This window comes from Dendrobates tinctorius, unplaced genomic scaffold (assembly GCF_039654945.1).
Source record: "Dendrobates tinctorius isolate UK_male_01 unplaced genomic scaffold, ASM3965494v1 ptg000241l, whole genome shotgun sequence".
In the NCBI taxonomy this organism is placed as follows: Eukaryota; Metazoa; Chordata; class Amphibia; order Anura; family Dendrobatidae; genus Dendrobates; species Dendrobates tinctorius.
In genome coordinates this window covers 18,157,639-18,184,408 of record NW_027361908.1, presented here as the reverse complement: position 1 = coordinate 18,184,408, position 26,770 = coordinate 18,157,639, and the positions used below count along the sequence as shown (strand labels likewise).

At 42.2% G+C, this 26,770-nt stretch overlaps 1 protein-coding gene across 3 annotated transcripts in view; it reads right to left on the bottom strand.

Moving 5' to 3' along the window:
- The window catches only part of METTL25 (methyltransferase like 25), a 302,845-nt gene that overhangs the window by 18,766 nt on the left and 257,309 nt on the right, over nucleotides 1-26,770 (bottom strand). For 2 of the 3 annotated variants that reach the window (XM_073556985.1, XM_073556987.1), the window contains one exon: nucleotides 3,039-3,113. In XM_073556985.1, coding sequence (XP_073413086.1) covers nucleotides 3,039-3,113 — 75 coding nt within the window. Of the gene's footprint in view, nucleotides 1-3,038; nucleotides 3,114-3,883; nucleotides 3,923-26,770 lie in introns of all 3 variants that reach the window. The other variant, XM_073556984.1, reaches the window with a different exon arrangement.

Here is a 26,770-nt window from a genome sequence, read left to right as displayed (position 1 = left end):
ATTAGAGATTATCTGAGGAAAGTGCACTGGAAAACATCTAGCAGTCTGTTCTCTACAGATTATTATATTTTAGGCTTTCTGTTAACAATTGATGGAAACAATTCAATATGCTTCTTTGTTGTTCAAAGGTTTCCTGGTGATGGCCCCATTCTGGGATACAGATGAAATATCCTCTAGCAGGTGAGAGACTGCACACTTGCAAGGAAATTGTGCTTTGCAGGTAAAATCAGGATACAATAGCCTCCATATCCTCCAGTGTTTTTTTAAGTAACTTAAATAAAAGTGCAAACATCAGATGCTCATGTTTCTTTATATAGGAAAACATATGTAAATCAATAGCTACAGATTTAAGCAGTACCAATTGGTGGTTTCCACTATTTTATACAACATACCGTAATATTTGTGGTGATAAAATAATCCCTACTTTCATCCAAAATATTATCTATCATGTACGGAAAATGTGTGTATGTGTACACAGTTGAAACCAGAAGTTTGCATACACTATATAAAAAGACACATATACATGTTTTTCTCAATATCTGAAATGAAGTCCCATTTTAGGTCAATTAGGATTACCATAATTATTAATATTTGCCAAATGCCAGAATAATGAGAGAGAATGTTTTAAGACATATTCATTACTTACTGCAAAGTCAAAAGTTCACATACACTAAGATTTCTATGCTTTTAAACAATTCTGGACAGCCCATATGATGATGTCATGTGTTTGGAAGCTTCTAATAGGTTTTTTGACAACATCTAAGTTAATTATAGACACACCTGTGGATGTATTTTAATGCACACCTGAAACACACTGCTTCTTGGTGTAGCATCATGGGAAAGTCTAAAGAAATTAGCTAAGACATCAGGAAGAGAAATGTGGACTGGCAAAAGTCTTGCTCACACTTGGGTACAATTTCAAGATACATGAAGGTGCCTCATTCATCTGTACAAACAATAATATCTAAGAACAAACAAGATGAGAATGTCCAGCCGTTATACTGCTCAGGAAGGAGACAGGTTCTGTGTCCCAGAGATAAACATGCTTTGGTCCGACATGTGCATATCAACCCCAGGACAAAAGAAAAAGAAATTGTGAAGATGATGGTGGAAGCTGGTAAGATTGTGTCAATACGAGTACTGTATCAACATGGGCTGAAAGGCCACTCTGCCAGGAGGAAGCAATTACTCCAAAAGAAACACAAAAAGCCAGATTAGTGTTTGCAAATAAACACAGGAACAAAGACCTTAATTTTTGGAGATATGTCCTGTGGTCTGATGAAACTAAAATTGAACTTTTTGTTTTGGGCATAATGACCATCATTATATTTGGGGAAAAAGGGAGAAGCTTGGAAGCCTAAGAACTAAATCCCTACTATGAAACACGGGGGTGGCAGCATCATGATGTGGGGTTGTTTTGCTGCAGGAGGGACTGGTGCACTTCACAAAATAGATGACATCATGAGAAAAGAAGATTACGTGGCAATACTCAAACAACATTTCAAGACATCAGCCAGGATGTTAAAGCTTGGGCGGAAATGGGCCTTCCAAATGGACAACGACCCAAAGCATACTGCCAAAATGGTAACAAAGTGGCTTAGGGATAACAAAGTGAAAGTTTGGAGTGGCCATCACAAAGCCCTGATCTCAATCCTATTGAAAATTTATGGACAAAGCTGAAAAGGCAGGTGCAAGCAAGGTAACCTACAAACCTGGATCAGTTACATCAGTTTTGTCAGGAGGAATAGGCTCAAATTCCAAGCAACTATTGTGAGAAGCTTGTGCAAGGATATCCCAAACGTTTGACCCAAGTCATTCAGTTTAAGGGCAATGGTACCAAGTACTAATGAAATGTATGTAAACTTTTGACTTTGAAGTAAGTAACAAAAATGCTTTAAAACATTCTCTCTCTCTCTCTCATTATTCTGGAATTTGGCAAATATTAATAATTATGGTAATCCTAATTGACCTAAAACGGGAATGGTTTATTCTGATTTCATGTCAGTTAGAGATATACATGCATATGTGTCTTTTCATATAGTGTATGTAAACTTCTAGTTTCAACAGTATATCTATCTGTATGCTGTAGGGATTCCCGCTCTCAGGTAGGCATTAAGTAGCGTTCACACGGGCAATGCGATTTGGTCGAATTATGCAGTTTCATTGGTTTCATAAAAAGGTTGGCTGAGCATAGAAAATCGGTTAACTATCCCATCAGATCGGAGGGGGTCTAACACCCTATACCCCCAGGGATCAGATATTATTTGCTTTAGTGGGCACCATACGTAAATACTGAATGGCCTACATAGCCAAGCTCAGCTCAGTGTTTAGCGTACACTGCCAATAAACTCATACGGTCTGTGACCGCTCTGTGCTGGCGAAGAACGATGCAGGGCACAACAGACAGGTAAGGTTGCGGACCTGGTCAACCTTTATCTGCGCTCGCCCTTGCTGTCCCCACAGGAGTGATTCAGTAACGCTTCAGGTACATTATGCATTTAATGTGGTCTAGCTTTTAATACATTTAGGAGGTCGTAATGCCACAGCGAATATAAAAAAACGTAGAGTAGGACTGCCCCACATGAGAATGCCTTGGCATGGTGGGGTGGCTCAAAGAATTGATCAATTGTTTGCTAAATGTCTCATTTTTAAAGTACAGTTAGAAATCAATATGTGCATATGCACTTTATGTATTTGCATTCTGAGCATAGGCAGCGTTGGCTTCTTCCCTTACTTTTACATGCTTGTTAGTGTTTAGGGAAATTTTTCATACAAAGTATGGGCTATCCCCTTTAGGCCATCTTCATATGGTTCAGTATTTTACATCAGTACTTATAAGCCAAAACCAGGAGTGGGTGATAAACATAGAAGTGGTGACGTGTTTCTATTAAACTTTTCATCTGATTGTTCCACTCATGATTTTGGCTTAAAAAAAAAAGGTAAAAAAACTCAAATACTGAACGTGTGCACGTGGCCATAAGAGAATAGAAGAGCTGTTGACAGGTTCCCTTAAAGCAATATAAACATTTCACACTTACCCTATTAAATGCTTCCAACTCATTTCGCCTTAGTTCATACTTTTGGTAGTATCCCATTATTTCCTGATCTGAAAGCTAATTGGAAACAAATAAATATAATTAAAGTTGCGCCACATGTGTACAAGAAAGAACATTGCAGTTATCAGACTATAAGGCCAGTGACACATATTGTTTACCCTAAAGGGGTATTCACAATTCAAATATCCTATCAGAATATGTAGTCCAATATGCAGTAGGTGTAGTAATAATATTAGCAAATACCTCCATTTAGAAATGTAGTATACTTTTTCTGATTTGCGATGTCTCTTTCCTCATGTACAGGCATTGCAGGACCTTAAGTATCCATGGTTACGACCACTAGCAATCAGCCAACTGTCACTATATCACTGGTCGTAAACATGGGTAAATGTCCTGCAATGACTGCACATGAGGAAAGAGATCAGGTGAATCAGAAATACTATGCTACATTTGTAATTAGAGGTATTTGCTAACATTATTAATAATATTAGTACATCTACTACAAATTGGGATAGGATCTTGGAGATGGAAATACTCCATTAAATAAAGAATCAATTTCATTCTTATGAACTCATCAGCAAACTGATATTTAGTACATGGTTGTATGTGCTAGTCATATAAATCTGTCCATGTCATTATATCCACTACAGGGCTCTATGCTGTCACATAGCAATATTACATTTTAAGTTTATCGCAGCCAAGTAGATATGAAACATCTGATCTATGTGCTATTTGTACAAGTGCTTCTCACTAAATTAGATCATCAAGAAGTTAATTTATTTCAGTTCTTCAATACAAAAAGTGAAACTCATATTATATAGACTCACCAGCTGAAGAGCCCTGCGTTGCCTGGGCATAGTAACCAACTGTGGGAAGTTATAACAAATTACAATGATTATAAAACCGTGCATCTAATGCTATCCTGTGTGATACTGACTGCTGAGCCGTGTATCTAATCCTATTCTGTGTGATATGGTCTGCTGAGCCGTGTATCTAATACTATTCTGTGTGATACTGTGTGCTGAGCAGCGTATCTAATCCTATCCTGTGTGATACTGTCTGCTGAGCCATGTGTCTAATCCTCTCCTGTGTGATACTGACTGCTGAACTGTGTATCTAATCCTATCCTGTGTGATACTGACTGCTAAGCCGTGTATCTAATCCTATCCTGTGTGATACTGTGGGCTGAGCTGTGTATCTAATCCCATCCTGTGTGATACTGTCTGCTGAGCCGTGTATCTATTCCTGTCCTGTGTGATACTGACTGCTGAGCTGTGTATCTAATCCTATCCTGTGTGATACTGACTGCTGAGCCGTGTATCTAATCCTATCCTGTGTGATACTGGGCTCCCCCTGCAGTCTGTGTCAGAGGGTGGTCTGTGTTGGCACGGTAATAAACGGTGTTATTTCCAGCTTTACAGAAGGACGATAACACCATAGAATTGATAAGAATAATAGGCCTCAGTTACCACAACTGTCGACAAAGAAAAATGTTGCTGATAGCAACCAATCACAGCTCATTTTTCATCTTCTAAACAGCTCTAGGACAGTGTGGCGAGTTTTGAGTGGCAACTTTTGTGTTTCGACTTTTATGTGGCGTGGTTGGTGTATGCATGGTGAAATCTGTGCTGAGGGTGGTATATGTGTTGAAGCACGTGGTAGTGTGTGGCCCATTTTGTGTGTGTGTTCATATCACCGTGTGTGGTGAGTATCTCATGTCAGGGCCCCACCTTAGCAACTGTACGGTATATACTCTTTGGCGCCATTGCGCTCATTCTTTAAGTCCCCCTTGTTCACATCTGGCAGCTGTCGATTTGCCTCCAACACTTTTCCTTTCACTTTTTCCCCATTATGTAGATAGGGGCAAAATTGTTTGGTGAACTGGAACGCGCGGGTTTAAAATTTCACCTCACAACATAGCCTATGACGCTCTCGGGGTCTAGACATGTGACTGTGCAAAATTTTGTGGCTGTAGCTACGACGGTGCAGATGCCAATAAAGACATACACTTTTTCCCTATTATGTAGATAGGGGCAAAATTGTTTGGTGAATTGGAACGCGCGGGGTTAAAATTTTGCCTCACAACATATCCTATGATGCTCTCGGGGTCCAGACGTGTGACTGTGCCAAATTTTATGGCTGTAGCTGCGACGGTGCAGATGCCAATCCCGGACATACATACATACACACACACACATAGAATCATAGAATCGTAGAGTTGGAAGGGACCTCCAGGGCCGTCTGGTCCAACCCCCTGCTCAAAGCAGGATTCGCTAAATCATCCCAAACAGATGTCTGTCCAGCCTCTGTTTGAAGACTTCTATTGAATGAGAACTCACCACCTCTCGTGACAGCCTGTTCCACTCATTGATCACTCTGTCAAAAAGTTTTTTCTAATATCTAATCTGTGTCTCTTCCCATTTAGTTTCATCCCATTGCTTCTAGTCTTTCCTTGTGCAAATGAGAATAAAGATGATCCTTCTACAATGTGACAGCCCTTGAGATATTTGTAGACAGCTATTAAGTCTTCTCTCAGTCTTCTCTTCTGCAAGCTAAACATTCCTAAATCCTGCAACCTTTCCTCATAAGACAGAGTTTGCAGACCGGTCACCATTCTGGTCGCTCTTTTCTGAACTTGCTCCAGTTTGTGTTAGGCGTCGGATTTCCGGCGCTGCATAGCGGGAATCCCGAGCCTTGCCTCCGACGGTCTCCCATTCCTCCCCAGCCGCAGAGGAGCTTGCTCAGCAAACTCGTCGGTCCCGGTGCTCTGTCCAGACCAGCTCCGTGGGTTTGCTTGCTGGTGCCACCCCTGGTTCAGCTTTGGCAATGCATGCTGCTCAGCAGCAAGATCCTCCAGGGACTAAGTCCTCATGTCGGGCCACTGAGCATGCCTGTGGCGTGATCTCCCATTGGAGATCAAAGGTCATGTGCTCAGGTCCTGCTCGTGTTCGGATTGGCCCATCCGAGAAGCAAGGAGGATCACGGACGCCTGCGGCAATAAAAGGTTCGCATGGCCGCTCGGCCATGCGCTAAGATAGACTCAAATAGTTTGGTGTGTATGATGATGGATGCATGTATCTGGTGTCTGACTCATTATGAAACCCCTACCCTTTGATACGTCTGTTGTTAGGGTTTAGGGACTGAGTCAGCGCCTGCTAGTGGCTAGCCTGTAGGCCACAGTGCATACCGGCCGTCTGCACACTTGCACACGCCATTTATTTGATCCCTGTTGGTATCGCAGTCGCGGTGCCGGGCGCTAGCGGTCTAGAGGGACTTCAGTCCTGCTGTCTAAGGGCTGAGTTCTGTGACGTTACGCTAGCGCTTAATCTGCCGAGCTCTGTGAGCGAAAACAGGCTACGGCATCTATTATTTGCGGTAGTGCGGCTCTAAGTCATAAGAGTTCGCCTCGGTACACCTTGGGTGAGGTTAACCCCGTGTGTGCCGTTATTTCACCGCCATATCGCGTCCGCCATTACCGAGCAGCAGTTAACACCTCTGCACGGTGGACCCCGGGCTGCGAACGCACCTAAACACCATCTTATTATTTGGTGTGTTCCGCCAGCCCTTAACAGTTTGTTGATGTCTTTATTAAAATGTGGCGCCCAAAACTGGACACAGTATTCCAGATGAGGTCTAACCAAAGAGGAGTAGAGGGCAATAATGACTTCACGTGATCTAGACTGTATGCTTCTGTTAATACTTCCTAGAATTGCATTTGCCTTTTTTGCTGCTGCATCACACTGTTGACTCATTCAGTCTGTGATCAATTAGTATACCCAAGTCTTTTTCACATGTGCTGTTGCTTAGCCCTATTCCTCCCATTTTGTATATGCTTTTTTCATTTTTATTGCCCAGATGTAGTACTTTGCATTTCTCCCTGTTAAAAACCATTCTGTTAGTTGCTACCCACTGCTCCAGTTTATTTATATATTTTTGAATCCTCTGTCTCTCTTCTCTAGTATTAGCTATCCCTCCTAGCTTTGTATCATCAGCAAATTTAATCAGTTTACCCTCAATTCCTTCATCTAAATTGTTGATAAAGATGTTGAACAATACAGAGCCCAGGACAGAGCCCTGTGGTACCCCACTTGAAACACTCTTCCAACTGGATGTGCAGCCATTTACGACCACTCTTTGGGTCCGATCACTAAGCCAGTTACGAATCCACCTAACAGTTGCCTTGTCCATTCCATACTTAGCAGTTTTTTCAATAAGGATTGTGTGAGATACTTAGTCAAATGCTTTGCTGAAGTCAAGATATACTGTTGTGAGTTCATTCTCTGGTTCACCAGTTGTGAGTTCTCCTTCCAGACTCCCTCTGGTGGTAACAGGAGGTAGTGAGGCTGATTTGATCGGTGGAGATCTGCCACCTGAGGATGACGATTGGATCTCAGGAGTCTCAGATTGGATTTAAGACAGCCGACGCCCTATTCAGTTGCTGGTGATTCCTTTGCTGTGGTTAAGTGAATGCAGCAGATATGGGACCAAGTGGTGGATAAGTTGTCACTCTCTCAGGAAAAGGCCCAGCGATTTTCCAACCGGCATAGGACCATTGGTCCCCGGTTTAAAGTGGGTGATATGGTTTGGTTGTCGTCTAAGAATATTCCTATGAAGGTTGCATCTCCTAAATTTAAGCCAAGATTTATTGGTCCTTATAAGATTTTGGAAATTCTTAATCCTGTTTCGTTTTGATTGGCTCTTCCAGTTACGTTGAAGATCCATAACGTATTTCACAAATCTCTGTTGAAGAGGTTTGTTGAGCTAGTGGTTTCTATGGCAGCACCTCCTGACCCTGTGTTGGTTGAAGGCAATGTGGAATATGAGGTAGAGAAAATATTGGATTCTCGTTTGGTTAGACGGAGACTCCAGTATTTGGTCAAATGGAAGGGTTATGGTCAGGAGGATAATTCTTGGGTCTCTGCCTCCGATATTCATGCCAATAGATTGGTTCGTGCTTTTCACCGGGCCCATCCTGATCGGCCTGGTGGCGTGGATGAGGGTTCGGTGACCCCTCCTCAAGGGGGGGTACTGTTGTGAGTTCATTCTCTGGTTCACCAGTTGTGAGTTCTCCTTTCAGACTGCCTCTGTTGGTAACAGGAGGTAGTGAGGCTGATTTGGTCGGTGGAGATCTGCCACCTGAGAATGAGGATGACGATTGGACCTCAGGAGTCTCAGATTGGATTTAAGACAGCCGACGCCCTATTCAGTTGCTGGTGATTCCTTCTGGCTTGTCAGCTCTTGGTTTTCAGCTCTGTTCCAGTCATCTAAAGCTATGTTTTTCTGCTAATGTTCACACTTGATTTTGTCAGGTGGAAATTCCCTGCACTTCAGCAGCCAGCTGCTCCACACGATCAGACAATTGCTTAATCTCCATTAGGAAAAAGAAAAAAAAATCCTCCTACGGCCCCAGAGAAAAAAGAGGAAAAAATATAAAAAAATATATATATTCTGACACTTTTTTCTTTCTTTTCTTTTTTTTTTTTAAAACAACTTTTTCCTGCTTTTGAGTACCCTAGAATCTGCGGTATGGCTGATGATTCTGTTATGAATGGGTCACCGAGGAGAAAAAAGCAAAACAAGCTAAGTCACAGAAAACCAGAGAGATTGGTAACTATGCAGACTGCAGATCCCTGATCCTACCACACAACTAGCAGCAGCCGTGGAGCGTACCTACGATGTTCCTAGACGCTTCATCACAGCCGGAGGACTAAATAAGCCTGAAGCATGAAAAGGGGAAAACTAACTGCCCCAGAGCAGACCCCAAAGGAATAGATAGCCCCCACACATGTATTGACGGTGAAACAAGACTAAGGCACAAACACAGGCAGGAAAATAGGATGAGCACACGATGGGGCCCAAACTAACTAGAGAGGAAAGGAAAGACACTGTCTGCAACCTGCAAAAAACCCTACAAAAATAATGTCCAACACTTCTGATAGCAAAATTAACCCTGAAGTCACTAGACTTCTCCCACTATATCAGCACTCTGAAATATTCTGAGACAGAGCAAAAAGAGACCAAACTAGTAAGGGACAAAAAGCAAATTGTCAAAATACTGATAAATAAGAGTGGAAATTCAGCACAGCCCCCAGCCGGGGCTGGCTGACAACACCAAAAAACTGAATAGACCAACAAAATCAAGTGTGAACATTAGCAGAAAAACATAGCTTTAGATGACTGGAACAGAGCTGAAAACCAAGAGCTGACAAGTAAGAAGGAATCACCAGCAACTGAATAGGGCGTCGGCTGTCTTAAATCCAATCTGAGACTCCTGAGGTCCAATTGTCATCCTCATTCTCAGGTGGCAGATCTCCACCGATCAAATCAGCCTCACTACCTCCTGTTACCACCAGAGGCAGTCTGGAAGGAGAACTCACAACTGGTGAACCAGAGAATGAACTCACAACACGTTCCCTTAACAAGATGACCGTTAAATATCAGTACCCGTTACCTCTGATGAAACACAAGAGAACACAAAATGACAAATTTGCAAAAATACTCTGTAATAAAACATGACAGTAATCAGCAAGTGCTGTATAACAAATACAGGGTATTTAGTCGATACGTTTTTTGCAAAAAATATATAACAAGCTGCTTCACCACATCATGGTAACCCTTCACGGAGCAGTCCCTATCTAATGTATTTATAACCTGAACATGTGAACAGTGTCTAAATGAACAGGATACAGACAGGCGCCTCCTAGCATATGGGCTTGTGGTGTAAGACAGCTCATTTATGTGCATGTCACACAGGAGAGGGGTGGGGTCTCCCAAACCATGCTGAGCACGGAAAAAACGGATTAAAAACATATGTGACATGCACAAGTGTGAACAAGTCGGTAAGACACTGCTCACACCACCCAATGGCTGAAACACAAGAGAACACAAAATGACAAATTTTCAAAAATACTCTGTAATAAAACATGACAGTAATCAGCATGTGCTGTATAACAAATACAGGGTATTTAGTAGATACGTTTTTTGCAAAAAATATATACCAAGCTGCTTCACCACGTCACGGTAACCCTTCACGAAGCAGTCCCTATCTAATGTATTTAAAACCTGAACATGTGAACAGTGTCTAAATGAACAGGATACAGACAGGCGCCTCCTAGCATATGGGCTTGTGGTGTAAGACAGCTCATTTATGTGCATGTCACACAGGAGAGGTGTGGTGTCTCCCAAAACATGCTGAGCACGGAAAAAACGGATTAAAAACATATGTGACATGCACATGTTCTCTTGTGTTTCAGCCACTGGGTGGTGTGAGCAGTGTCTTACCGACTTGTTCACACTTGTGCATGTCACATATGTTTTTAATCCGTTACCTCTAATGTCTGATTTATTCTCCAGAGTTAATAGTGCCTGCTGGTTTACTAAGCTTGACCTCAGGGGGGCGTATAATCTTATTCGCATCAAGCACGGGGATGAATGGAAGACGACGTTTAATACTCCGGAGGGACATTTTGAGTACCTGGTGATGCCTTTTGGGCTCACTAATGCCCCTTCTGTCTTCCAGTCTTTTATGAATGATATTTTCCGTGACTTTGTGGATACGTTTTTCATCATCTATCTGGATGACATTTTGATCTTTTCTAGTGATTGGGATTCTCATGTGGAACACGTCCGGACTGTGTTCCGGATTTTGAGGGAGAATTCCCTGTTTGTTAAGGGATCGAAATGCCTCTTTGGTGTACAGAGGATTTCATTTTTGGGATTTATCTTATCTCCATCGACTATTGAAATGGACCCGGCCAAGGTAAAGGCCATTTATGATTGGGTTCAAGCCTACTTCTTTGAAGGCCCTCCAGAAGTTTTTGGGTTCTGCTAATTTCTATCGTAGATTTATAGGTAATTTTTCTGGTATTGTCAAACCACTGACTGATCTGACCAAAAAGGGTGCTGATGTGCTGAATTGGTCTCCTGAGGCTATCTCAGCATTTCAGGAGCTTAAGCAGAGATTTACTTCAGCTCCAGTTTTACGGCAACCTGATGTCTCACTTCCATTTCAGGTGGAGGTAGATGCTTCTGAGATTGGTGCAGGAGCTGTTTTGTCCCAAAAAGACCCTGTGACTTCTAAGATGAATCCCTGTGCCTTCTTTTCTCGAAAGTTTTCCCCATCTGAACGCAACTATGACGTGGGGAATGGGGAATTCTTGGCCATGAAGTGGGCATTCGAGGAGTTGAGACACTGGTTGGAGGGAGCTAGACATCAAGTTGTGGTCCTCACCGATGACCAGAATTTGATTTATCTGGAGTCGGCCAAACGCTTGAATCCTAGACAGGCTAGATGGGCCTTGTTTTTCATGTGTTTTAATTTTGTGGTCTCTTTTCTTCCGGGCACTAAGATTGTTAAGGCAGACGCCATTTCTAGGAGTTTCTTTGCCGATTCTCTTAGTGTGACCGAGCTTACTACCATCCTAGGTGAGGGGGTAGTTCTTTCTGCCATTTCGCCCAATTTGAGACGCGCCCTGGAGGAATTTCAGGAGGATAAACCTGAGCGTTGCCCTATGGGAAAATTGTATGTTCCTGACCAGTGGAGAAAGAGAGTGATGTCTGAAATTCATTGCTCCGCATTGGCTGGTCATCCAGGTATTTTTGGTACCAGAGATTTGGTGAGTCGGTCCTTTTGGTGGCCTGCCTTATCTCGGGACGTTAGGAATTTTGTACAGGCCTGTGGGACTAGCTCTCGGTCTAAACCCTGTTCTCGTTCTAGTGGGTGGCTGATGCCCTTGCCGGTGCCCAAGAGGCCATGGACCCATATCTCAATGGAATTTATTTCTGATCTTCCTGTCTCTCAGAGAATGACTGTTATCTGGGTGATTTGTGATCGATTTTCAAAGATGGTCCATCTTGTACCACTCCCAAAGTTGCCATCTTCTGCTGAGTTGCTGCCCTTGTTTTTACAACAGGTGATTCGGTTACATGGGATTCCTGAGAACATTGTGTCCGACAGAGGAGTCCAGTTTTTTTCCAGATTCTGGAAAGCCTTTTGTTCCAATCTGGGAATTCAGTTATCCTTCTCCTCTGCGTTTCATCCCCAGACCAATGGACAGACTGAGAGAACAAACCAGACCTTGGAGTCTTATTTGAGATGTTTTATATCTGCTGATCAGGATGATTGGGTCTCATTTTTCCCCTTTGCTGAATTCGCCCTGAACAATAGAGCTAGTTCTGCCACTTTGATGTCACCCTTTTTCTGTAATTTTGGGTTTCATCCTCGATTCTCTTCAGGGCAAGTGGAATCTTCGTCCTGCCCAGATGTGGACACTGTGGTTAAGTGAATGCAGCAGATATGGGACCAAGTGGTGGATAAGTTGTCACTCTCTCAGGAAAAGGCCCAGCGATTTTCCAACCGGCATAGGACCATTGGTCCCCGGTTTAAAGTGGGTGATATGGTTTGGTTGTCGTCTAAGAATATTCCTATGAAGGTTGCATCTCCTAAATTTAAGCCAAGATTTATTGGTCCTTATAAGATTTTGGAAATTCTTAATCCTGTTTCGTTTTGATTGGCTCTTCCAGTTACATTCAAGATCCATAACGTATTTCACAAATCTCTGTTGAAGAGGTTTATTGAGCCAGTGGTTTCTATGGCAGCACCTCCTGACCCTGTGTTGGTTGAAGGCAATGTGGAATATGAGGTAGAGAAAATATTGGATTCTCGTTTGGTTAGACGGAGACTCCAGTATTTGGTCAAATCGAAGGGTTATGGTTAGGAGGATAATTCTTGGGTCTCTGCCTCCGATATTCATGCCAATAGATTGGTTCGTGCTTTTCACCGGGCCCATCCTGATCGGCCTGGTGGCGTGGATGAGGGTTCGGTGACCCCTCCTCAAGGGGGGGTACTGTTGTGAGTTCATTCTCTGGTTCACCAGTTGTGAGTTCTCCTTTCAAACTGCCTCTGGTGGTAACAGGAGGTAGTGAGGCTGATTTGGTCGGTGGAGATCTGCCACCTGAGAATGAGGATGACGATTGGACCTCAGGAGTCTCAGATTGGATTTAAGACAGCCGACGCCCTATTCAGTTGCTGGTGATTCCTTCTGGCTTGTCAGCTCTTGGTTTTCAGCTCTGTTCCAGTCATCTAAAGCTATGTTTTTCTGCTAATGTTCACACTTGATTTTGTTGGTCTATTCAGTTTTTTGTGTGGTCAGCCAGCCCCGGCTGGGGGCTGTGCTGAATTTCCACTCTTATTTATCAGTATTTTGACAATTTGCTTTTTGTCCCTTACTAGTTTGGTCTCTTTTTGCTCCGTCTCAGAATATTTCAGAGTGCTGATATAGTGGGAGAAGTCTAGTGACTTCAGGGTTAATTTTGCTATCAGAAGTGTTGGACATTATTTTTGTAGGGTTTTTTGCAGGTTGCAGACAGTGTCTTTCCTTTCCTCTCTAGTTAGTTTGGGCCCCATCGTGTGCTCATCCTATTTTCCTGCCTGTGTTTGTGCCTTCATCTTGTTTCACCGTCAATACATGTGTGGGGGCTATCTATTCCTTTGGGGTCTGCTCTGGGGCAGTTAATTTTCCCCTTTTCATGCTTCAGGCTTATTTAGTCCTCCGGTTGTGACGAAGCGTCTAGGAGCATCGTAGGTACGCTCCACAGCTGCTGCTAGTTGTTGTGGTAGGATCAGGGATCTGCAATCTGCATAGTTACCAACCTCTCTGGTTTTCTGTGACTTAGCTTGTTTTGCTTTTTTCTCCTCGGTGACCCATTCATAAAAATATACTATATCTACCACATTTCCGTGATCCACCCAATCAGTGATTCTGTCATAGAAGGAAATTAAGTTAGTCTGACATGACTTATTAGTTACAAACCCATGCTGCCTCTGTTTAATCACTTCATTCTTGTCCAGGTACTTAAATACATGTTGTTTAATAATTTGTTCAAAGATCTTTCCTGGTATAGAAGTCAAAATCACCGGCCTATAGTTCCCAGGGTCCACCTTTTTCCCCTTTTTGAAGATAGGAACAACATTTGCTCTTCTCCAGTCTTCTGGGACTTCTCCTGTTCTCCAAGAAGTTTCAAAGATTATAGAGAGGGGTTCAAAAATTTCTTCTGCTCGCTCCTTCAGAACTCTGGGGTGTAATTCATCTGGAAATGGAGACTTGAATTCATTTAGGTTAGCTAAGTGTTTCCTCACTAACTTTGTTTATAGATATCCTGGATTCTTCTATTCCCTTAATAGGACAGTGAAGAACCGTTGATGTTATATTTCCTTTCTGAGAGAAAACAGATGCAAAATAGGAATTTAAAAGTTCGGCCTTATCAACATCCTGTCTTACCATTTCATCATTTTCATCCTGTAAAAATCCTATAGCATCTTTGACTTTTCTTTTACTTTCAACATATCTCCAAAATCCTTTATTATTGCTTTTGACATCTCTTGCAAGCCTCAATTCATTGTCAGCTTTAGTAATCTGATTTGTGCCCTGCAATTTCTGCAGACAGCATTATATTCTTTTTAGATATGCCTCCCTCTTTCCATTTTATAAACATTTCTTTCTTCCTTTTTAGCATGTGCTTAAGTTCTGTGTGCATCCATCCTGGTTTCCTTAAACGCTTCCCATTCTTCCCTCTTTTCGGAATTGTTAACGATTGTGCTTTGAGAATTTCATTTTTTGAGATTTCCCATCCTTCCTGGACATTTTTGTCCTTAAGGATATCCAGCCATTGGATCCCTCCAATTCTCTTTCTGAATCCCTTAAAATCTGCCTTTCTGAAATCTAACCTTGACGTCTGAGTCTTCACAGGTCTTCCTCCTCTAGTTATCCAAAATTCTACAATAGCATGGTCGCTTCCTCCTAGGGTCCCAGCCACTTTTACCTCCTCAACCATTTCCTCCCTGTTTATAAGGATTAGATCCAAGGTAGCATTTCCCCTTGTTCTCTTCCCTAGCTTTTGGAAGATAAAGTTGTCAGCAAGACAGGATAAGAATTTCCTTGACCTGTTAGTTTTGCCTGAGAGAGATTCCCAACAAATGTCAGGATAGTTGAAATCTCCCATGAAAACTATGTCATATTTTTTGGAGAACTCGGCCATTTGATGCATAAAGAGTTCATCCATATCTTCAGCTTGCACAGGCGGCCTGTAGTAAATGCCTACAACGATGTCCTTTCCATAGTTCTGTCCTTGTATTCTTACCCAAACAGTTTCCACAGAACTACCAGTCTCTGAAGCTTCAATCTCTGTGCAGATATATGCGTTTTCTAACATACAATGCGACACCTCCTCCTTGTTTATCAAGTCTGTTTCTTGCAAATAAGTTGTATCCTTCTAGCCTTGTATTCCAATCATGTGTATCGTCCCACCAAGTTTCAGTGATTCCAATGACATCATATTTCTTTTCCTGCATTAGTAGTTCCAATTCTCCTTGTTTGTTGCCCATGCCTTGTGCATTAGTATAGAAACATTTTAGTTTGTGATTGGTTTCTCTTTCTCCAATATTTTTATTATTTAGATTCTTTTGTCTTTGCTCTTACTTTCCACTTCTAATAGCAGAGTTCTCAATAGCATTTGTCAGGTGTATGGCTTTTTCTGGCCTTTAGCTTCCCTTCCCACGTTGTTCTAGTTTAAAGCTCTCCTGATGAGTGTAGCAAGGCGACTTCCAATACATGTTTTCCAGTCTTCATAAGGTGCACCCCATCTCTAGCAAGTAGTCCATCATATAGGTAATTCACTCCGTGATCCAGAAATCCAAATCCTTGCTGATGGCACCATTGACGTAGCCAGTTGTTCACCTGCAGAATCTTATTCCAACTCCTTGTTCCATGGCCATCCACTGGGAGGATGGAAGAGAAGACCACCTGCGCTCCCAGTTCTTTCACTTTCTTACCTTGAGCTTTATATATTACATTACAAACAGAGTGATCTATTTCAAGTGTTTATTTCTGTTAGTGTTGATGATTATGGCTTACAGAAAATGAAAACCCAAAAATTATTGTCTCAGTAAATTAGAACAATTAACAAAAAACACCTGCTAAGGCTTCCTAAGCATGAAAAAAGTCCCTTAGTCTGTTTTAGTAGGCTCCACAATCATGGGGAAGACTGCTGACTTGACAGATGTCCAGAAGGCAGTCATTGACACACTCCACAAAGGAAGATACGCCACAAAAAGTCATTGCTAAGGAAGCTGGCTGTTCGCAGAGTGCTGCATCCAAGCATATTAATGGAAAGTTGAGTGGAAGGAAAAATAGTAGAAAAAGGTGCACAAGCAACCGAGATAACCGCAGCCTTGAAAGGATTGATAAGAGAAGGCCATTCAAAAATTTGGGGGAGGTTCACAAGGAGTGGACTGCTGCTGGAATATTGCTTCAAGAGTCACCACACACAGACGTATCCAGGACATGGGCTACAAGAGTCACATTCCTTGTGTCAAGCCACTCATGCCCAATAGACAGCGCCAGAAGAGTCTTACCTGGGCTAAGGAAAAAAGAACTGGACTGTTGCTCAGTGGTCCACCAAGGTATTGTTATCAGATTAAAGCAAATTTTGCATTTCAATTGGAAATCAAGGTCCCAGAGTCTGGAGAAAGAGCGGAGAGGCACACAATCCAATCTGCTTGAGGTCTAGTGTGAAGTTTCCAAAATCAGTGATGGTTTGGGTTGCCATGTCATCTGCTGGTGTAGGTCCACTGTGTTTTATCAAGACCAAAGTCAGTGCAGCAGTCTACAAGGAAATTTTAGAGCACTTCATGCTTCATACTTCATGCTCTGCCGACAAGCTTGGAGATGGAAATTTCATTCTCCAGCAGGACTTGGCACCTGTCCACATTGCCAAAAGTACCAATACCTGGCTTAAAACAACTGTATCACTGTGCTTGATTTGCCAGCAAACTCGCCTGACCTTAACCCCCATAAAGAATCTATGGGGTATTGTCAAGAAGAAGATGAGAGACACCAGACCCAACAATGCAGATGAGTTGAAAAGCTACTATGAAAGCAACCTGGGCTTCCATAACACCTCAGCAGTGCCACAGGCTGATCGCCTCCATGCCACGCCGCATTGATGCAAAAGGAGCCCCGACCAAGTAATGATTGCATTTACTGAACATACATTTCAGTAGTTAAGAAAATAGATATCCGGCACCGTTGTGTGAAAAAATACCCTGAATGTCTGCACATATATTTTTCACATTAATAAAAAACACCTTAATCCCACTTGGAACGGGTGCTCAGTCCCATATTGAAAAAACAGAACATTTCGTTGTGGAGAAAGAGAAAAAGCAGGATGGCACTCACCGTTCATGTGAATCAAATCACTATTTCACATACACAGGGCATCGGGATAGGCACGGGAGCAATGTGCTGGAAGACAGCTTTTTCTCTTTCTCCACAACGATACATTTCAGTAGGCCAACATTTCTGATTTTTCAAGCTGGTGTTATAAAGTATTCCAATTCACTGAGATAATGACTTTAGGGTTTTCATTTAAGCCATAATCATCAACATTAACAGAAATAAACACTTGAAATACATCACTCTGTTTGTAATGACTATTTAATATATGAGTTTCACTTTTTGTAGTGAAGAATTCAAATAAATTAACTGTTTGATTATATTCTTATTTAGTGAGAAGCACTTGTATTATACACACACACACCAAAGGTTTTAGGCAGATGTTGAAAAACATGCTGCAAAGTAAGAATGCCTTCAGAAATAGGAGTGTTAATTTATATCACTTAACAAAATGCAAAGTGAGTGAAGAAAAAGAAAAACATCAATACTTAGTATGGCCGCCCTTTCCCTTCAAAACAGCATCAATTCTATGTACGTATGCAAACAGTGTTTGTACAAACTCGGCATGGAGGTTGTTCTAAGCATCTTGGAGAACTAACCACAGATCTTCTGCGGTTGTAGGCTTGTTGAAATAATTATTTTTCTTCATGTAATCTCAGACAGTTTGTTCCGATCAAGGCTCTCCAGGGGCCATATCCTCAACTCCAGGACTTATTCTTCTTTATGTTGAAATTAGTCCTTAGGACATTGACTGTATATTTGGTGTTGACCTACTGCAGACTAAACTTTGTGCCAACCAGATTCCTTACTAATGGTATTGCATGATCTGATCTGCCTCTACTTCTTAGCATTCTGGATACCATTAATACTGACTAAGTTCTGAACTCCATTTAGTGAGATGGAGTCTCAAACAAAAATGAATCTCCATTTAGCTTCACTGTTTCCTGCAGACCTTCATTATTGTACCATGCTACAGCCATTTGGTAGACAAAATGACTTCTGTTACAGCCAACTAGTTCACATTTTGCCTTCTCAGTCTAAACTGCCTTTTTTCTATCCATCAATTCCTAAGTTTTCGTGCATAGTTGAGTCAGTTGACCTTGTTTCAATTCAATTCTTGTATGAAGACTAGTGTTGAGCATTCCGATACCGCAAGTATCGGGTATCGGCCGATACTTGCTGTATCGGAATTCCGATACCGACTTCCGATATTTTTTCAATATCGGAATTCGGCATCGGAATCGGAAGTTCAAAGTTGATTGACAGACTGACGTCATCATGATGCGCGGTGTGTGCGCATCATGATGCGCCGTCATTTCGGGCCTTCCGGGGGTCTCTGCCGGCCTGCCGGGGGGCTGTGCCGGCCTGCCGGGGGGCTGTGTGGACTGCCCGGGGTCTGTACCGGCCTGCCGGGGGGCTGTGCCGGCCTGCCGGTGGTCTGTGCACCCTGTGGGGGTCTGTACCGGCCTGCCGGGGGGCTGTGCCGGCCTGCCGGTGGTCTGTGCACCCTGTGGGGGTCTGTACCGGCCTGCCGGGGGGCTGTGCCGGCCTGCCGGGGGGCTGTGCTGATGTCCGGGGGTCTGTGCAAGCATCGTCCGATGGGACTACAAGTCCCATCGGGCGATGCCTGCTACCATGACAGTGATTGACACATTAGCCAATGATGGGACAGTAGTAGTCCCATCATCTGGCTAATGTGTTAAATGTTAAAAAAAAAATACTACATACATACTACATGCATGCTACATACATACTACATGCTACATACATACTACATATATACTACATACATACTACATACATGCCACATACATACTACATGCATGCTACATGCATGCTACATACATACTACATGCTACATACATACCACATACATACTACATACATACTACATGCATGCTACATACATACTACATGCTACATACATACCACATACATACTACATACATGCTACATACATACTACATACATACTACATACATACTACATGCATGCTACATACATACTACATGCATGCTACATACATGCTACATACATACCACATACATACTACATACATACTACATACATGCTACATACATGCTACATACATGCTACATACATACTACATGCATGCTACATACATACTACATGCATGCTACATACATACTACATGCTACATACATACCACATACATACTACATACATACTACATACATACTACATACATACTACATGCTACATACATACTACATATATACTACATGCATGCTACATACATACTACATGCTACATACATACCACATACATACTACATACATGCTACATACTACATACATACTACATACATACTACATACATGCTACATACATGCTACATACATGCTACATGCATGCTACATACATACTACATGCATGCTACATACATACTACATGCTACATACATACCACATACATACTACATACATACTACATACATACTACATACATACTACATGCTACATACATACTACATATATACTACATGCATGCTACATACATACTACATGCTACATACATACCACATACATACTACATACATGCTACATACATACTACATATATACTACATGCATGCTACATACATACTACATATATACTACATGCATGCTACATACATACTGCATGCTACATGCATGCTACATACATACTGCATGCTACATGCATGCTACATACATACTACATACATACTACATGCTACATACATACCACATATATACTACATACATACAATACAATACATACATAGACATACAGTACATATAACATAGAGTAACATACTTACCAATACTTGTCACATTGTTCCCCGAAGCCATTGTCTTTTCCGGAATAAATATTAACATAACAAACCACAAAAATACTCACCCACGATCCGAAGCAGTCCACGAGTGTGTCCCACGACGATCTTGGGTAGAGAACTGCAGCATCAGATGATGCTGCCGTTCTCTACGGGCTGCAGGAATCCAATGACGGAAGGTAGGTATCCTTCCGCACTGTATTCCTCCGCCACTTAAAAAAAAAAAAGTCCCTAGTCTCACTTTATGCCATTGCTGCGTGGGAATTTCCCACACAGCAATGGCATAAAGTGAGACTAGGGACTTTTTTTTTTTTAAGTGGCGGAGGAATACAGTGCGGAAGGATACCTACCTTCCGTCATTGGATCCCTGCAGCCCGTAGAGAACGGCAGCATCATCTGATGCTGCCGTTCTCTACCCAAGATCGTCGTGGGACACACTCGTGGACTGCTTCGGATCGTGGGTGAGTATTTTTGTGGTTTGTTATGTTAATATTTATTCCGGAAAAGACAATGGCTTCGGGGAACAATGTGACAAGTATTGGTAAGTATGTTACTCTATGTTATATGTACTGTATGTCTATGTATGTATTGTATTGTATGTATGTAGTATATATGTGGTATGTATGTAGCATGTAGTATGTATGTAGTATGTATGTAGCATGCATGTAGCATGCAGTATGTATGTAGCATGCATGTAGTATATATGTAGTATGTATGTAGCATGCATGTAGTATATATGTAGTATGTATGTAGCATGTATGTAGTATGTATGTGGTATGTATGTAGCATGTAGTATGTATGTAGCATGCATGTAGTATATATGTAGTATGTATGTAGCATGTAGTATGTATGTAGTATGTATGTAGTATGTATGTAGTATGTATGTGGTATGTATGTAGCATGCATGTAGTATGTATGTAGCATGCATGTAGTAAGTATGTAGCATGCATGTAGTATGTATGTAGCATGTATGTAGTATGTATGTAGTATGTAGTATGTAGCATGTATGTAGTATGTATGTGGTATGTATGTAGCATGTAGTATGTATGTAGCATGCATGTAGTATGTAGCATGCATGTAGTATGTATGTAGCATGCATGTAGTATGTATGTAGTATGTATGTAGTATGTATGTAGTATGTAGCATGTATGTAGTATGTATGTGGTATGTATGTAGCATGTAGTATGTATGTAGCATGCATGTAGTATATATGTAGTATGCATGTAGTATGTATGTAGCATGTATGTAGTATATATGTAGTATATATGTAGTATGTATGTAGCATGTAGTATGTATGTAGCATGCATGTAGTATATATGTAGTATGCATGTAGTATGTATGTAGCATGTATGTAGTATATATGTAGTATATATGTAGTATGTATGTAGCATGTAGTATGTATGTAGCATGCATGTAGTATGTATGTAGTATTTTTTTTTTTTTTTTTTTTTAACATTTAACACATTAGCCGGATGATGGGACTACTACTGTCCCATCATTGGCTAATGTGTCAATCACTGTCATGGTAGCAGGCATCGCCCGATGGGACTTGTAGTCCCATCGGACGATGCCTGCACAGACCCCCGAAGTCTGCACAGCCCCCCGGCAGGCCGGCACAGCCCCCCGGCAGGCCGGCACAGCCCCCCGGAGCCTGCACAGCCCCCCGGCAGGCCGGCACAGCCCCCCGGCAGGCCGGCACAGCCCCCCGGAGCCTGCACAGCCCCCCGGCAGGCCGGCACAGCCCCCCGGCAGGCCGGCACAGCCCACCGGAGCCTGCACAGACCACCGGCAGGCCGGCACAGCCCCCCGGAGCCTGCACAGCCCCCCGGCAGGCCGGCACAGCCCACCGGAGCCTGCACAGACCACCGGCAGGCCGGCACAGCCCCCCGGAGCCTGCACAGCCCCCCGGCAGGCCGGCACAGACCACCGGAGCCTGCACAGACCCCCTGGCAGGCCGGCACAGCCCCCCGAAAGGCCCGTACAGACCCCAGAGAGGCTGTACAAGGGCAGGAAAGGGTTTTTCTTATTCCGATACCGGAAGTCCCATAGACTTGAATGGGACTTCCGGTATCGGAATCGGCGATACCGATACTTTTTTTAAAGATCGGCCGATACCATCCGATACGATACTTTGAAGTATCGGACAGTATCGCTCAACTCTAATGAAGACAACTTCTAGCCAGACTTCTCCAAACAGTAAATAGGTGTAGCTGGGTCCCACTGGTTGCTGCCAATTGCCAGCTGATGGCAATGCTGAACATCTTCCAAAAGAGGTAAGCATGATGTGTTATTCATCTGCATTAAGTTTCCTTGGCCAACCACTGTATCTATATTCCATAACATTGCACATTTCTTGGTGCTTCTTCAAAAGTGCTTGAACATCTCATCTTGAACCCCAGACTACTATAAAATCTTTTGCCTAGAAGAGACATTTCTGATGTAACTATCTTATGTCTTATTGCTGTGCTCAGTTTTGCCATGGTTTATGACCTATGACATGAAATTGTCTTTCACAACCTCACTATTGTACCAGTTTTTGGCTGTTACTCGCTGAGTGTTAAGCTCCCTAGCCTGCAGTTTTCTTTTTAAGCTAATTATTTTGTTTCAACCTACATATGAAAATTCTGATCATTATCACCTTTTTGATATATTTCGTTACTCATACATCTGACTTTAATTCTTCAAAATCCCTGTGTCAGGAACACCACACTGAACTTGCTCACTGAGCCAGTGCGCGTGTCCTGAGTAAAGCAAACTGTGCTCAGAGATACCTGTGGAGCGGGCAGCAGCAGAGAAGGTGCGTACTTCAGAACAGCAGGACCTGAAGCACGTGACAGCTGGGGGCGTGGCCTAAACCTCAGAGAGCTAGGAGCTGCAGGAAAACTCCTAGCAGGGTAACTGCAGGACAAAGTTACCAAGGGGCATAGGCAGGGAGGATAGTCATGACGTTTCCAATGAGTCATACACAGAGATAGCTGCAAAGTATAAGAGGGGCGAGCAGAGAGTAGTCAGATCACAGGCAATGAGCCATACACAGAGAGGGTAGTGCAGTACAGAATCAACAGGCAAACTCACAACGGGGGACAGAACCATATAATAAAGCTATAAGACAACGAACAGGCACAGACACACAGGGGTCAACACTCTCGGCCAAAGGCAAGAGTATAACTGACGGGGATTGGAGTTTTTCAGGGGTTTAAAAAGCTCTCCCTGAACCAAAGAGAGGCCATAATAATTAACCCCAGGTGTGCAGGTCAAAGCCTGCACTGGGCTCCAGACATTAACCCCTGACGTGCAGGTCAAAACCTGCAAAGGGATCATGACACCCTGACTTTCAAGTGTTCCTAGAACAAAGAATTGATGCCGTTTTGAGGACAAGGGGTGGTCATACCGAATATTGAATGGACTTAGATTTATCTTTTGTTCATTCATTTTGCATTTTGACAATTGATGAAAATAAACTATCAAAGGGAAACGGTCATGTAAAAAAAACTATTAGTCTGCAGATGTGGAGTTAAGCTGCAGGTTAATAGAGCTCTGAAACTGCCTGGCGAAAGCACAGAGAGCCCCGCTGCCAGGCTTTTAAGTCATAGACATGCAGGCGTTGCGTCTGGAGTCACCACTCAGTGCACAGTGAGCGACGGCTGAAACCATGCACAGCACTGACTGACCGACAGCTCAGCATTAGAGCTGGCTGTCAATATATTTATAAAAAAAAAGCAGTGTACAGCGTGTGATTGACAGAGTGGGGACGCAAAAAAAAAAAAATAACTGGACTGTTTCTTTAACCCTTTGCCGACATATAATGTACTGGTACGTCATATGCAGACTCACTGAAATTGATGCGGACTCGCATATTTCTTGGCAGATGATGGCTGGCTGTCTTATGTACCTTTAGAGACTCTTAACCTGTTAAATGCTGCTGTCAATCTCTGACCGGAACATTTAACAAATGCTAGCAAGGTGGTGTGTCAGTTCACATGCTCATTAGAGCACCCGTGATGTAATCACTGGGGGGCTGATGTGTTGCCATGACAGCCTGAGGTCTGGTGAAGACCCATGTGCTCTTCATTACAATATTCCTAATAAAAGACTGGAAAGACGCAAAGCGCAAATAGGGTCTTATCTGGGTAAAATGGCAAAAGAAATTGTCTAATGGTGCTCGCCTGGTCAGGTTGTGTGCACACAACCACTGATAACACTTAGGCTGCTGCGGCTACACGAAAGGATGAAAGTGCAGGTAATGGGGAAGTGAATGGGCTAAATGTGTGCTGCCATGTGGACAAGATGAAGGATGCCAATCCGACTGTAGGTAGTTTGTCAACACGCTTTGAAGTATACATACTTCTTCACGACAACCACTTACATTCGGATTGGCATCCTTCATCCACATGGCAGAGCACATTTAACCCACTCGCTTCTCTATTACCTGCAATTACAATATTCCTGTGGAATCAGCGTTTAGCCGGCGTTCATAGCAGACTGTGATTTTAGCTACACGTAGTTCTGATGCACTCCTATTTATAGCACAACCAGCTTCAAGTCCCCTAAGGGGGACTATTAAATACAGTTAAAAGTGAAAAAATGTTGTTAAAAATATGAAAAAATTAAATAAAAGTTCAAATTACCCCCCTTTTGCTCCAGTAAAAATAAAATAATTAAAAATACACATTTGATATTGCTGCATTTGTAAAAGTCCAATATATAAAAATATATAATTAATCCGATCTGTAAAACGGTAAAATAAGAATACAAATTGAAATGCCAGAATTATGGTATTTTTTTTTTCGCCACTCCAGCACTGTAGTAAAGTGAAATGAGAGGCAATCAAAACATTGCATCTACCCCAAAATGGTGTCAGTAAAAATGTCAGCTCAAGGCGCAAAAAATAAGCCCTCACTCAGCCCAATAACCTAAAAATTGACGGTGTTACGGATCTCGGAAAATGGTAACACAAGCAAAGTGGTTTTTTTTTTTTTTTTTACATTTCCTATTTTTTTTTCAACACTTAAATAAAGTACTGAGTTAGAGAATAATATTTCCAGGTCATTTTTACCATATAGTGAACATGGTGAATGAAAAAAAACAAACAAAATAATTGTGAGATTGCAACGAATTTACAATTTCAATGCACCTGGAATTTTTTGCCTGCTTTCCAGTGCCCCAGATGATAAAATGAATAATGTCATTAAAAAATACAACTTATCCCACAAAAAAAAACAAGCCCTCATCTGAGGATGTGAATGGAAAAATATAAAGTTTTGGCTCTTGGGTGAAGGCGAAGAAAATACAAATCCTAAAAAAAATGCAAACTGGCATGGTGTTATGTTTTATAGTTAGGTACCGAAAGAACCAAAAATGTAAGCTTAAAATAATTAGATGACAGGCTAAAAGTGTTGCTTAATGAATTTGCTGTTTTAAAAAGCCCCAACATTTACAGTCCAGTGATGTACGTAGAGGAAAGTAATGAATTTGTGATGAAAGGTACACTGAAAATAGTAGCAGTGACTCTGGCATTCAGTCTGTTTATCCCCGCAACATAAGGAAGATAAATGGAGACATGAGGGTGCCGAGGAGCGGTTATAGATATTGCAATCACATACAGAACGGTTCTGTTGGGTATTTACGACATGTTTTACGGAGCACTGTAACCTGGTAATGGGATACAAGCTTGCAGGACTAGCGCTGCACACTGGGCTCTTTTGGCAGCGATTATGCCTCACATCATGTAAGTTAAAGTGATTTGTACACAGATAAAACCAACCTCTTACCATGCTAAAACCCGCCATTACCACCATAAGACAACAAAGTGCGACCACCTGCTGTTACCGACTAGAGTTCCAAGTCTCGGCGCTTTAGAAACCCATTTACATGCTACATTGCCTTATCGGGAAATGATATCAAAGGAATTGGGATTTCTCCAACAAGGTTTTGTATCATGGCAGAAAACTGGCTTTCAGTACATTACCCGAATCAGAGAAAGCATAGAGCATCCAATTATTCAGGACATATTTTTTTTTTTTTTTAACAGTGGTGAATTCCCTTGCCTGCCAAATATTGTACTTTTAGATATATGTAATCCTAGTTGCAACCACAAAAATGCAATTTCCTTTTGACATTTCCATTTAAATCCCACACTGGGCAATAGCACAAGGCGGTCTTTATTTTGCAGCCGGCATAGCTATCTGGATAATCTGAAATTCTTGAAATGAATGTGCTAAAAGCCTGTAATAGATTAATCTCGGCATAAACTAGCTTGGTTCTGGACAATGAACTCCTAAGAAGGATTAAACACCTTCTACTCAGCTAATAAACACTGCATGTAGTTTTATCAATATTGTATTACCTGGCAAATCCAACAATGTAAGCCACAATAATGACTCGTTCTTATGGCAATCACAAGAAATGAGGTGAAAGAGCACTAAAGTAGTGATCATTAACAAATACCTCCTAATATACAAGGGGCACACAGTGCTACCTATTGTTCTGCATGGAATGTAGCAAAGGAGCCACGAAGACTAGTTGTTAGTGATGTAGTGAACAGCAGATGTTCTGTCACCCACAGATACAGAGACACTGTAATAATAATGACTGAGGGTCCCAGAGACTGGACTTCCACCAATCTTCATCACTTCCTAAGAAGGGAAAAGCACTTATCAATAAAAAACAA